This window comes from Argentina silus, assembly GCF_951799395.1.
Source record: "Argentina silus genome assembly, chromosome: 10".
Taxonomy (NCBI): domain Eukaryota; kingdom Metazoa; phylum Chordata; class Actinopteri; order Argentiniformes; family Argentinidae; genus Argentina; species Argentina silus.
Genome location: NC_139664.1, coordinates 17,284,822 through 17,297,472, shown reverse-complemented (window position 1 = coordinate 17,297,472; position 12,651 = coordinate 17,284,822). Strand labels below are relative to the sequence as shown.

General features: G+C 49.1%; 1 protein-coding gene across 1 annotated transcript in view; it reads right to left on the bottom strand.

The window, feature by feature from the left end:
- Positions 1–1,290: 1,290 nt before the first annotated feature.
- The window catches only part of ube3d (ubiquitin protein ligase E3D), a 14,589-nt gene continuing 3,228 nt past the window's right edge, over positions 1,291–12,651 (bottom strand). Inside the window, exons 4-10 of the mRNA XM_083678872.1 lie at positions 12,262–12,496; positions 11,219–11,291; positions 10,674–10,752; positions 10,137–10,245; positions 9,506–9,684; positions 6,430–6,568; positions 1,291–2,077 (exon numbers count right to left, since the gene is read on the bottom strand). Coding sequence (XP_083534998.1) covers positions 2,057–2,077; positions 6,430–6,568; positions 9,506–9,684; positions 10,137–10,245; positions 10,674–10,752; positions 11,219–11,291; positions 12,262–12,496 — 835 coding nt within the window. The 3' untranslated portion in view covers positions 1,291–2,056. The remainder of the gene's footprint in view (positions 2,078–6,429; positions 6,569–9,505; positions 9,685–10,136; positions 10,246–10,673; positions 10,753–11,218; positions 11,292–12,261; positions 12,497–12,651) is intronic.

Below are 12,651 nucleotides of genomic sequence, written 5' to 3'. Positions count from 1 at the left end.
TGGCAGATCCAGGCAAGCAGTCAGACCACAGAAATATGCATCTGTACTTCTGAGAGAACTCATAAAAATAGGCACCTTATGTAGGCATTGCCAGAGGCACAATGCTAGATTGTCTTGGGTTGTTTTTCTGAAGATAACCTACGCACAGAGCCTTACCCTGTTCATAAATTCATGGTGTAGTAAGGCAGGCCTGTTCCACTCTAAAACAGACCTGGACTCTGAAACAAGACCTCTGCGCTCAATATAACAATGTTTGTCCACCCACTCTGCCACTGAACACCGACAGCGTGGATGTGGAGTAAAAATAGCTGCATTAATTAATCCTGTGAATGATTTTCTAGCGTGTTCTGTGGTTTCTTCTCTCTCTTCTCCTCTGGCTGGGTTGTGCTGCTGGACGTAGTGTGTGTTGACTCCTGCCAGCCTGGTAGCAGCAGAGGAGGATGTTGGTTGAACTAGAGCCAGTAACATTTGGGTGAAGTCTTTCCGCTGGAAGGCGTAGGAAGCTCAGTTCCTCTGAAGACCTCCTCGACCTATGACCTTACAGCTTCCATATCTTAGGACCTTCTAGCTGAGGACCTTACATATTAATTGGAACCATAACTCTCCTCCTTGTGGTACTATAGAGTGTGACTCTGACTAGAGTCAGTTAGTCCATAACGGGAGTTATGGTTCCAATGAATATGTACGGTCCTAAGCTAGAAAGTACCTGTACACAGTACATTTTACTGCCTAAGTCGGCTTATTCTGCACAAAGCACAAATCCCTGCCTATCACGGGCGGTGTGCGCAGTTCGTAGCATACATTAGTCTCAGGAAGTGTCAGTAATTAAAACCTCGCCTGACACCAGGCGCAGCAGAGGATCTCATAAACAGGCTCATAAATACTACGTGCATAAAGGAAGTCATTATGGTAGTGTTATTAGAACAGTGCTGTCGGCTGTATCAGCCTCTCACACCTCACAGAGACAGTATTGTGTCGGAGGCGGTGTAAAGAGAGGTCAAATTAAAAGGCCCGTTTCCATTAGATCATCTTAAAGAGACACGACAATTTTCCTGCCTGTCAGAGGGGTTACATAAACATCATCAATCTCACTGCCAACATGAAAAGACACACACACACACACAATCTCAACACTGTTATTACCATTGAGAGGGGCACATCAAAGCATCTGGTTGGGACTGGAAAGTTCCACTATAATCATTACTCCAGTTGAGACTAGTCTAGAACAAAGCATGTTTTAACATATTCCGTAGCTACACAACTAGTAGTACTTCACGGTAAAATAACACACTTGGGCACACTTTTAATCTCACTTAAAAGTGGTACAAAAACAACAATGAAGTCAAGTTTTGGAATGATTCAGCACAAACACGATTATTCGCTGTTATCCTAAAACGCAATTATGTTTCATAACACATTATAGTGGTAACACAATAATGCTTTTGGGGTACTTCTGCCCAAAAAAATATAACAAGTGTTTGTCCGCCCACACTCCACGCCGTTGAACAGTGACGGAGTGGACGGAGTAAAAATAGCTGCATTAATTAATTCTGTGAATGATTTTCCAGCGTGTTCTGCGGTTTCTTCTCTCTCTCTGTCTTCTTCTCTGGCTGGGATGAGCTGCTGGGCGCCGTGTGTGTTGACTCCTGACAGCCTGGTAGCAGAGGGTGTTTGTTGAACCAGAGTCTTTGAGCTAACATTGGCACAGCGTCAGACACATTTCAACAGCCCAGTTAGACAAACCAAGCAGGCTACATTATGTAAACACACGGAGAGACATTCCCGCCTGTAAAACGTGCGCTCAAACGTACAGTAGACATTTTACTCAAAGGTCTGTATTTAAAAATCAGATTGGGGTCTTTAACCCTCTCTTGACATTCTATTGGAATGATTACAGTTTTTTTTTTTTTTTTACATTGTTGTTTACATTGTTGTTTTTACATCAAAAGAGCAGGAGAACAACACAGAAAGTCTCTATGTGCATCCAGTCCTTCCTCTGGTCCCTCTTTCTCTCTGGCAGAGACGAATGGAGCCCACGACCCTTTGACCTCTCACCTCACAGTCTCATGTACGCCACCTGAGGAGAGGTCAGAGAGAGGGTCAGAGAAGAGTTCAACATCAGTGAGTTGAAGAGTAAGAATAGGAGGGATACAGCAGCAGCATCACAACACACAGGCCATTGAACGGACTATTTGTTTACCGCGTAGCTTAATGTGCATTGATCAAAATGACTACTAAACAGTTCTCCTCTTTGATGCAGCCCTCCTCTTTCATGGTCAGATGGTCCAAAATAACAGCCCATTAACAACAATTACCCCTCTTCAGAAAAAAAAAAAAAGCTTTAATCCACAACAACAACAAAACTCACATTAACACATATCAACCAAAACGACTAAACAAAACAAGGCCCCTATCCTCCAGCAGAGCCCATCTGCTATTCCTGGGTGTGTGCCTGGGCGCAGGGTCAGAGTGTCCGCCTGGCCGGCCTCCTTTGAGAGCTCTCTATGTGGATGATGGATGAGAGCGTTCGCCTCACCCAAGGCCCTCGTCCTCATCCCCTATAAAGCGGCCCGTCTGGCCGCGGCTCGGCGGCGGCGCTGAAGCGCGTCGACAGTAATTCATACAAATGAGAACAAACACAGAGAGAGAGAGAGAGAGAGAGAGAGAGAGAGAGAGAGAGAGAACGAGGATCGCAGAGGTGAACCTGGTACAAACAACTCTCAAAAAACTCCCATTAGGAGGACGTCACAAAAACAAAACACAAAATAAAAGCCTCTATTCCTCCTCCTCCTGGACTATAAAGGGAATGAGCCTTGGCGGCTTTCAAATGTGTCGTTTTTGAAGCAGCTGGTGTCACCGACGGAGGCTCCTATTACATTCCAAGAATAGAGTTGCAGTATGCTAATGATCACAGGAATGGAACGACTCTGGAGTTTTTACTCATGACATTGTGGCTTGGGTTGAGGATGCAGCGGTAACAATGGAGAAACGAAACACTATTTCTCTCTCTACCCTTGACTTCTCTACCCTCTACCCACCCCCCACTCCGTGCTCCTCCACCGAAAACATATTATTCTGGTATATGCTGCAGAGGCATGAGAGCAACACTTAAAACGCTCCCAGTGATTATGACTACATTTCCCAGTACATTGTCTTTCTCTCTCTCTCTCTCCACAGCATCTATAGTACGATAGCTGTGGGGGGAATGTAAACAGCGTAGTGCTTATCTATCAGTATTACAACAGACGGGATATAAGCGAGGCTGCTTCCGAAGCTGTGGTCTCGGGCCTGCCGTTCCCCACAAACATCTGCCCTTTGATGCTCGCAGGCAGCCATGCTGTTATCACAAACACTCCACACTTGGCAACGTGACAGCTTGGGGAATATTCCTCCACTTGAGGAGGGGAAAGAAAAAGGGGGGGGGGGACATAAACACATACAGTGCGTATACATGTGAGGAGAACGGGAGGCTGAAGCGCAAACCCCTTTCCCTACGCCGCTACTGTAGAGTGACACTTCTAGGAAAGGCAGAAAGCTCTGGAAGCAAAAAAGTGTCCAGGCCCCGGTCTTCTCGACTCCAGCGATGGGGACCCAAGCGACTGCCGACCGATCAGCGGTTCTGATCGAGCCTTGATGGATGAGCTGCATCAGGTGTGTTGGAGCAAGACAACAGGCACAATAAGCGGTCCGGTGGGTCCCCGAGACTGACGTGAAACACTCCGACTGGTCTAGATGAGGACAAGAGAACTCAGTCCTCTGGAGGAAGTGATGGTACTGTAGAGTTCTGATCTACCAGAGGATGTGATCTAGTAGAGGATGTGATCTATTTGAGGATGTGATCAACTAGAGTTCTAATCTACCAGAGCATGGGATCTACTAGTGGACACAATCTACTATATGATGTGATCTACTAGATGATGTGATCTACAAGAGGATGGGATCTACTAGAGGATGGGATCTACTAGATTATGTGATTTACCAGAGGATGTGATCTACCAGAGGATGTGATCTACTAGAGGATGTGATCTACTACTAGAGGATGTCATCTAGCAGAGGATGTGATCTACTAGAGGATGTGATCTACTACTAGAGGATGTCATCTAGCAGATGATGTGATCTACTAGAGGATGTCATCTAGCAGATGATGTGATCTACTAGAGGATGTCATCTAACAGAGGATGTCATCTACTAGAGTTATGATCTACCAGAGGATGTGATCTAGCAGATGATGTGATCTACAAGAGGACGTGATATGACGACGTCAGCCCATCCGGTCTGATACAAAATGGAGCAGAACACAGAATCTCTCTTCCGATAAATCCTCTCTCTCATGCATCCTTTGGCCCGGAGGCGATGAGACGAGGCAGCAGAGCGCGGATCGGAGGAAGGGGAAGTCATTGATCCGAACAACGCTCAGCACTTGTGGCCACTAGCGGACGAACGTGACTTCTGATGTATCGATCAGATTCTCCCATAGAACTCCCTCCATTTCTATTTCTGTCCATGTCTGTCTGTCTGTCTGTCTGTCTGTCTGTCTGTGTGAGTGTGTGTGTGAGATTAATGGGCTACGGGTGTTGTCTGTTCCCTGGTGCAGGAGTGGCACGAGGCAGAGGAAGTGCTTTACAGCCCATTACACTGGCCAGCTCCGAGATGGAACACAAGCTACCTCATTCTCTTACTCACTCACACACACACACACACACACACACACACACACACACACACACACACACACACACACACACACACACACACACACACAACACAACAGACTGAGTGTAATAACAGGCTAGGCAACAGCAGAACTGTGATCTGATTACAAGGGCTAACACAATAGGCACACACACTTGCTCTCACAACACACACACACGCTCTCTTTCATGCACACGCACGCACACGCACCACACCATTTCAGAGCTTTAATCCAAGTTAATGTCTCCTCATTGTTGTAGGCAGTGTTGGGACAGGGGAAGAGGTCTCTCAGACCAGTAACTCTATCTCTATGTCTGATCACATTACCCTGGTCCTTCCCTGGTCCTCAGCACAGCCCAGCCCAGTACAGCACAGCACAGCCCTGGACCACGCTCAGATGAAGGTGTGAAAGAGTGTTCATCTATCAGACACTGTTTACCACTGTCCCCCCCAGTCCAAATTGTCTATATTTTGTCTCTTTTCTTCTTTCCTCCTCCTCCTCCTCCCCCCCACCCCTCCCCTCTCTTCTCCTTCTCCTTCTCATCTCCATTTTCAATCAATCGCCCTTTTAGGTAGAGCTAATAGCTTTTATACCACGGTCGAAACGCGAGTGAGTTTATCCACAGAAACTTTTTTTTTTTTTGTAATCTTATTTAGAGAATATCACCTAAATATCAGCGATGGTTCCTCAGTGCAAGCCCAAAGGGGCTTCTGGAACAGAACACTGTGTTGTGGAGGAGCGAAAGGAGATTGCCAAGCTACGGTGGAGAAGCTCCTAAAATGTAATTAGTGGAGCATGCTGGAGGGCTGTGTGAGTGTGTGTGTGTGTGTGTGTGTGTGTGTGTGTGTGTGTGTGTGTGATGGAAACACTAGTAAGCATTTTTAATCAAAGGCCGTGAGTGCGATCCAGTTGGCCCCTCGTAACGAGTGGGGAGCCAGAAGGCCCATCGACAACCCGCACCCGAGCTTCCATATTTGTTTACGTAACTCTTGTCTAATGCTGTTGTAGCGAACAGCAGAAAGTTACTTCCTCCAAACTTTTTTTTTTTGGGTATTATTTTTTTATCCCCAGCTCTCTCTCTCTCTCTCTCTCTCTCCTCTCAGGTGAGCGGTGTGACAGTTTGGTTTAAGAGAGGGAGGCAGGGGGACCAGCTAATGGTAGTAATTACTCTGTAACTGTCTGGAGAAAGTCCCTCTACTGGTAAAGTACTATTGTCAGCGAAACCTAACAGCTCCAAGGAGGTACACCGACATCCTGACACAGACTCATCTCTGCATATTCTCTCCATATGCCACGGACTGAACTGAACAAAAACTCAAACCCTAATCAGTGTCTGCAATAACAGCGAGCTTACCAGTACCAGCTAAAAAGGGGGTAATATACGGCATTGTGGAAATAGTCCATGATGGGGATCAAACACACTCAGTGATGTTGGAGGCCGAGCAAAGGCTGTCCTGTCGGAATCATACGCGACCTGCGAAGAAAACAAGCTGAGGTGCGGGAAAGATGTCAGGGGAGGCTGGCGGAGGTAGAAATCGGAGGACGACCTTCATTGTAATGCGTGTAACGGAACGGGGAACGGTATCGAACGCGCGCATAAGGCGCACGTGTGTTTGAGACCGTTCTTCATTGCGTTTCATGCATTACGGTGACCCCGTCCTCCGGTTTCTACCTCCGCCAGCCTCCCCTGGTAGATACCTATGGTGCGGCCCTGCGTTACCCAGAAACCCTCTCACCTCGTAGGTGTTCATGGCACGCAGCGACGGAGGGAGACAGGAAGTGCTGGTCGTCAGCACCTGCAACACTTCCTGGCATGTGGTCAGGGGGAGCTCCAGAGGATGGACGCTGACGATGTTCTCCCATGAGTATATGATACTGGACGGACACACACACAGAGAGAGAGAGAGAGAGAAAGATGAATAAAATGTATTCTGCACCTGTGAGAACAACACATTAAAACATCTCATATCAGCCAGAGGTTCCCATTTAAAAGACGGAACATCAATTGCAGGGTGAAGCATTACTTCAGTCTTTAGTCTACTCATTCTAATCTATCACTGGGGAATATTGAACAGAATGTGTGGGAGAGAGAGAGAGAGAGAGAGAGAGAAAAAGAGGAAGGAGGGGGAGCGAATGGGAGTGAGAGAGACAGGGGAGGAGAGCGAGGGAGGGAGAGAGGGGAGGGAGGGAGGGAGGGAGGGGGAGGGAGAGAGGGGAGGGAGGGAGAGTGAGTGGAGGAAGGAGGGAGGGAGAGAGAGATTGATACCCTGTCACAGTGTGTGGAGATGATCCAGTCACTTCCGTGACATTTAGCCATCTGTGCGGAGCCTCAGAGAGGAACGCTCAGCTCTGTACTCCAAAGCTGGCAACGCCACAGACAATAACACTCACTCAGTCTCCAGACCAACCTTAGAGAACGCCAGCTCAGTAAAGCTTTAGGCTACACACACACACACACACACACACACACACACACACAGACACACACACAGACACACACACAGACACACACACAGACACACACACACACACACACAGCACTGCAAATGACAAGTCAACTATAAAAATGTCATCTGGAAGTTGATCGCTGCTGTTTTTCGCGTCCTAGAGCGCGCAGGGGGGGGGGGGTCAGGGACTGTACCTTCCTGTCAAATCAGAACTAATCAAGTCATCGCCCGGCCCAGCCCAGCCCCGGCCCGACCGAGCCGGGATTCAATTAAGCAGAGGCTCATTGATTTTCCGACCAATTAGAGACACATTAACGCCACTTTCGCGACAAACACAATCACCGCTTCGACGCGCGCTCAGCTGAGACAAGAGGGCGTTGCGTGACTCACAGCACACCACGCCACGTCACGCCACTGAGGGAATTACCATCAATTACCACCCCCCCCCCCCCTTTGCCTTTCACATAGCTTTGCACCTTATCCAAATACTGCTTCGGTAATACGCTCCAGATCTCTATTCAATCACTACAATCACTATCCTCCTCGGTCGACCTTGGCTACAATGTGTGAGGGTGGTCCTCTGTGGCTCAGTCGGTAGAGCATGGCGCTAACAACGCTTAGGTTGTGGGTTTGATTCCCGCTGGGACCATAGATACTGACAAATGTATGCACTTACCGGCTGTTGTTGTTCGTCGAGTAAAAATGCCACTTTAAAAGATGCATTAGGGGCACTTTGTGGCGCAGCACACTAGTGCGCATACCACATAATCGCAAGGTTCCTGGTTCGATTCCGACCCTCGACCTATCTTGCATGTCATCCCTCCTCTCTCTCTCTCACCCATCCTTCCTGTCAACCTCTACTGTCTCTTTCCCAATAAAGCAGAAATGCCCTAAAAACATATTTAAAAAAAAAGAAAAAAGATGCATGACAGAACTTCTGTTGCAAATTCTTTACATGTTGGCTTCAGGGTTGACCGGATGGTTCACGAAAATAATGGGAATTCATTTCTCATCTCATGAGGTAAAACGGAGGACTGTGTTATGCTAACAAACATTTGCTAAACAAGCTTTTTCTCATGGGGGGGTGGGGAGCAGTGCCCCTGTGTCCAATCAGGTCATTTCTTGACAATGTTAATGTCTATTTAGGAGACCCCTTTTTTGGCTCGTGAGCGCTAATTTTAGAACTAGTGGCTGAAATGATAGAAAAAGGTTAGCGTGAACAGCATATTGTGTGATAGGGTACAGAGAGCTGTGAGTTCCAGGCCCTAACGGAGGCAGAGTCTTCTCCTTTCATCTACAGTTTGTCTAATTACAGCTCTTCTGTCAGTCTGCTTGAAAAGCTGTCAGATGTCGAGAAACAAAACATGACTTCTCTGTCTGTCTGTCTCTCTCTCTATCTCTGTCTGTCTGTCTGTGTGTCTCTCTCTCTGTCTGTCTGTCTGTCTGTCTCACTCTCTGTTCTGTCACTCTCTCTCTCTCTCTCTGTCTGTCTGTCTCTCTCTCTGTCTGTCTGTCTGTCTCACTCTCTGTTCTGTCACTCTCTCTCTCTCTCTCTCTGTCTGTCTGTCTGTCTCACTCTCTGTTCTGTCACTCTCTCTCTCTCTCTCTGTCTGTCTGTCTCTCTCTCTGTCTGTCTGTCTGTCTCACTCTCTGTTCTGTCGCTCTCTCTATCTCTGTCTGTCTCTCTCTCTCTCTGCATGAGAAGGGGCAAAAAACAAAACAAAAAAACACACTCAGAGCTCAGTCAACTCCTACTGGAACAATCAGGATAGAAGACTCCTCAGGGAGAGAACTAAATACGGTGGAACACACCCTCCCACCCCTGCGAATCACGGTGGTTAAGCTCTACCCACTCAAAACAACACCAATCACCCACACTGGACCACTTCATCAACTCTAATAACACGACATAATGGCCAAGTCCTTACAAATACCCCACAAAAACAACGACGACAACGACGACGACGACGACAACGAGAAACAACAGCTCCTGAACTAAATCCTCCCGTTCTGGTGACAGTGAGACGGTGATACAATGTGAGTGAGAGGTCAAGAGGGGAGGAAGAGGAGGAGGAGGAGGAGGAGGAGAAGGTGTAGCAGAGAGAAGGACAGGCTGACATTTAGAAGGAGGTGGCTGAGACGGTGTGGCTCGGTGTGTGTGTGCGCACGCGCGCGCGTGAGTGTCTGTGTGTGTATGCGTGAGCCTCTGTGTGTGCCTGTGTGTGTGGGTGTGAGCCTGTGTGAGTGTGTGCCTGTGTGTGTGTGTGTGTGTGTGTGTGAGCCTGTGTGAGTGTGTGCCTGTGTGTGTGTGTGTGTGTGTGTGAGCCTGTGTGAGTGTGTGTGTGTGTGTGTGTGTCAGACTTACTCCTGTTGTTCGACGCCGGGAGCATCACAGGGTAGATAGGCCACTTTAACAGCGCTGCAGGCGCGGCGTGACTGACGCTCGCCACCTAGGCGGCGGGGGGAGGCGGGGACGTCACCGCTGACGGGCTCCTCCGTCTCTGACAGAGACGCGATGAGGGAGTCGCTGTTCAACAGCCACATCTGAGGACCAGAGAACTCATTTAACACTTCACACACACACACACACACACACTCACTGCTCTCTCTGGCTACCGCACACAGTCGCACGCCCTTCACCGTTCACTCTCTCTCACACACACACACACACACACACACACACACACACACACACACACACACACACACACACACACACACACACAGTCTCTCAAAGTGACACACCCTCCACTCTCTCTCTCTCTCTCTCTCTCTCTCTCTCTCTCTCTCTCTCTCTCTCTCTCTCTCTCTCTCTCTCTCTCTCTCTCTCTCTCTCTCTCTCTCTCTCTCTCTCTCTCTCTCCCTCTCTCGCACACTCTTACTCTCCATCAAGGCTTTCTCTCACGCGCAACATCTGCCAAAATGTCCCACACCTCTCTCTCTCTCTCTCCCTCTCCCTCTCCCTCTCACACACACTAATTTGAGTCTCCTCTCACCAGGAGAAAGGATTTTCCATCTGGCGTGTGTAGACAGAAGCGGAACATGCTCTGAGTGGAGGACAGCTCCACCAGCCTGGCTGCCAGGGTGCGTTCCAGGAACAGAGATCTGAGTGGAGGGAGGAGGAACACGACAGTTACCATTCAAGCCCAATCCAGACCTTCTCCTCATTCATTCATTCGTTCATGCATGCATTCATTCATTCATCTCAATCCCATTTTAGATCCCCCCCCCTCGCGATTTGACACACAGGATCAGGCGTTAGGATATTTCCATGATGCCAATTTGTATGGCCAAGAAGTGAGAGCGATTAGAATCATGACGGGCTGTGGGTGAGTTAGGGTTAGGGTTATTTCTGCTTTATTGGGATAGAGATAGTAGAGGTTGACAGGAAGGATGGGTGAGAGAGAGAGGAGGGATGACATGCAGGGTATGTCGATGGCCGGAATCCAACCAGGGACCTTGCTTGATGATATGGTATGCGCCTTAGTGACCCTAACCTAACCCCCCCCCCCCCCCCCCCCCCGGTGAGTTACCTTTTGATGGACGTGTCGTACTGGCTGTCTCCGACACTCTGTCTCACGGTCACCTCGGTCATGTAGAGCTTCAGAGTCCCTAGAACGTATTCCGAAACAGTTAAAGTCGTGTTATTAGATGAATACACACAGAACCAGCGTCTTTTCATAATAGGGAAATACATCACAGGACTATAGATTGTGTGAGTTAGCATATATACACATTAGAATCATGGTATAGACTCTGCTAACGTACGTAACCTTCTTTTAAGTAGTATACAGTACATATCGTGTGTTAGCATGCCCACTAGCATGACTAGGCTTCAGTGGAGGCAGAAATCGGAGGACGGGCTCATTGGAAATGCATGGAATGGAATGAGGAATGGTATCAAACACTGTGTATGAGGAATGGTATCAAAACACACACACACACACACACACACACACACACACACACGTTTGACACCGTTCCTCATTCCATTCCACGCATTACAACGAGCCCGTCCTCCGATATCTACCTCCCCCAGCCTCCCGGTAGATAGAAGGAGTCTAGAAGTCTATGTTACCTGACGTGGGGGCCTCTCCCAGGCCTGACGAACAACTTTTACAGGAGACAAGCATCCGTGTGTGGCTGGTTTTCTGCGAGACAAGAAGAAAAACCAAAACAAGACAAGAAACACAGTTTTACATCACGTTGTTTTAAAAAAAAAAAAAAAACGAAAAGAAAAATCAATACCAGCGACAGACCGAGGGAAACGAGCCAAGACGAGGAGATAAGAGCACCGGAGCAGGCCTCTTGAGTGACCTAGAATTTTTTCTCTCCCTCCCTCCCTCCCTCCCTCCTTCTCTCTGTCTCTCCACCTATCCCTCCCTCCCTCCCTCCTTCTCTCTCCCTCCCCATCCCCCTCTCCCTCCCTCTCTCTCTTTCTCTCCCTCACTCCCTCTCTCTGTCTGTCTGTCTACCTATCCCTCCCTCCCTCCCTCTCTCTCTCTCTCTCTCTCCCTCTCCCTCTCTCTCCCTCTCTCTCTCTCTCCCTCTCTCTCTCCCTCCCTCTCTCCCTCCCTCCCTCCACCCAGGCAGTCAGGCTTTAGAGCCTGCAGGCTGAGTAACAGTGACTAATAGAAGTCAAGGGGATCAATCCTCCTCTCGACAATAATGGAGGGAGAGAGAGGGCGAGACAGAGACAGAGAGAGAGAGCGAGATTGGCCCCCCATCACCCCAGCCGGTGGAGGCTTGGGCCTAAAGTGGTTCGCCCATCTCTGCGCATAAACATCACCACCCTCTCATGTCTCCTGACGAACACAACCAGGAATTGGTGGTGGTGGAGGGTGGTGGTGGTGGTGGAGGGTGGACCCTGTGTCAGGCTGAAGCCCTGTGTGGGATGGGGCGGCACAGCCGTTTCTCAGAGGAAACGCTGAAAAAGGATCGGTACTTTTGACTCACAGCGGGTTCTGAAATGTCTATACAATAAAGATGGACAGAGAGTGAAAAGGAGGAAGTGAGTGAGAGAGAGAGAGAGAGAGAGAGAGAGAGAGAGAGAGAGAGAGACAGAGAGAGAGAGAGAGAAGTGACTCGTCTCAGCAACGGTCGTCTACCCCATGACCTCACCTGTTTGTTTGGACTGGGACCGTCGACCGCGGCGACGCTCACGGCGCCGAGCTCCTGGGAGAGGGTCTCCTCGCAGCCGCCGTCCCGGGCCAGGAGGAGGTAGGTGTCGCCTAGTAAACAGTCCTCCGCCCGGGGCAGCAGCTTCCGGTTGGCGAAGGGGTCCGGGTGGCAGCACCAGTCGTCCACCAGGGCGTTCCAGTTCCCGTTGGGCAGAGGCAGCACTCGCTTGAACACCCTGTTGAATAACGTCACACATCAACATGTCGTACCGGGGGAGGGGGAGGGGGAGGGGGGGCGGGGCTCTGGCAGTAGTGGTGATATGTAGGATGTCTCCTTGTGGCGGACAGAAAAGGAGATTACAGAGTACACAGGCCTCATACAATACCCTCC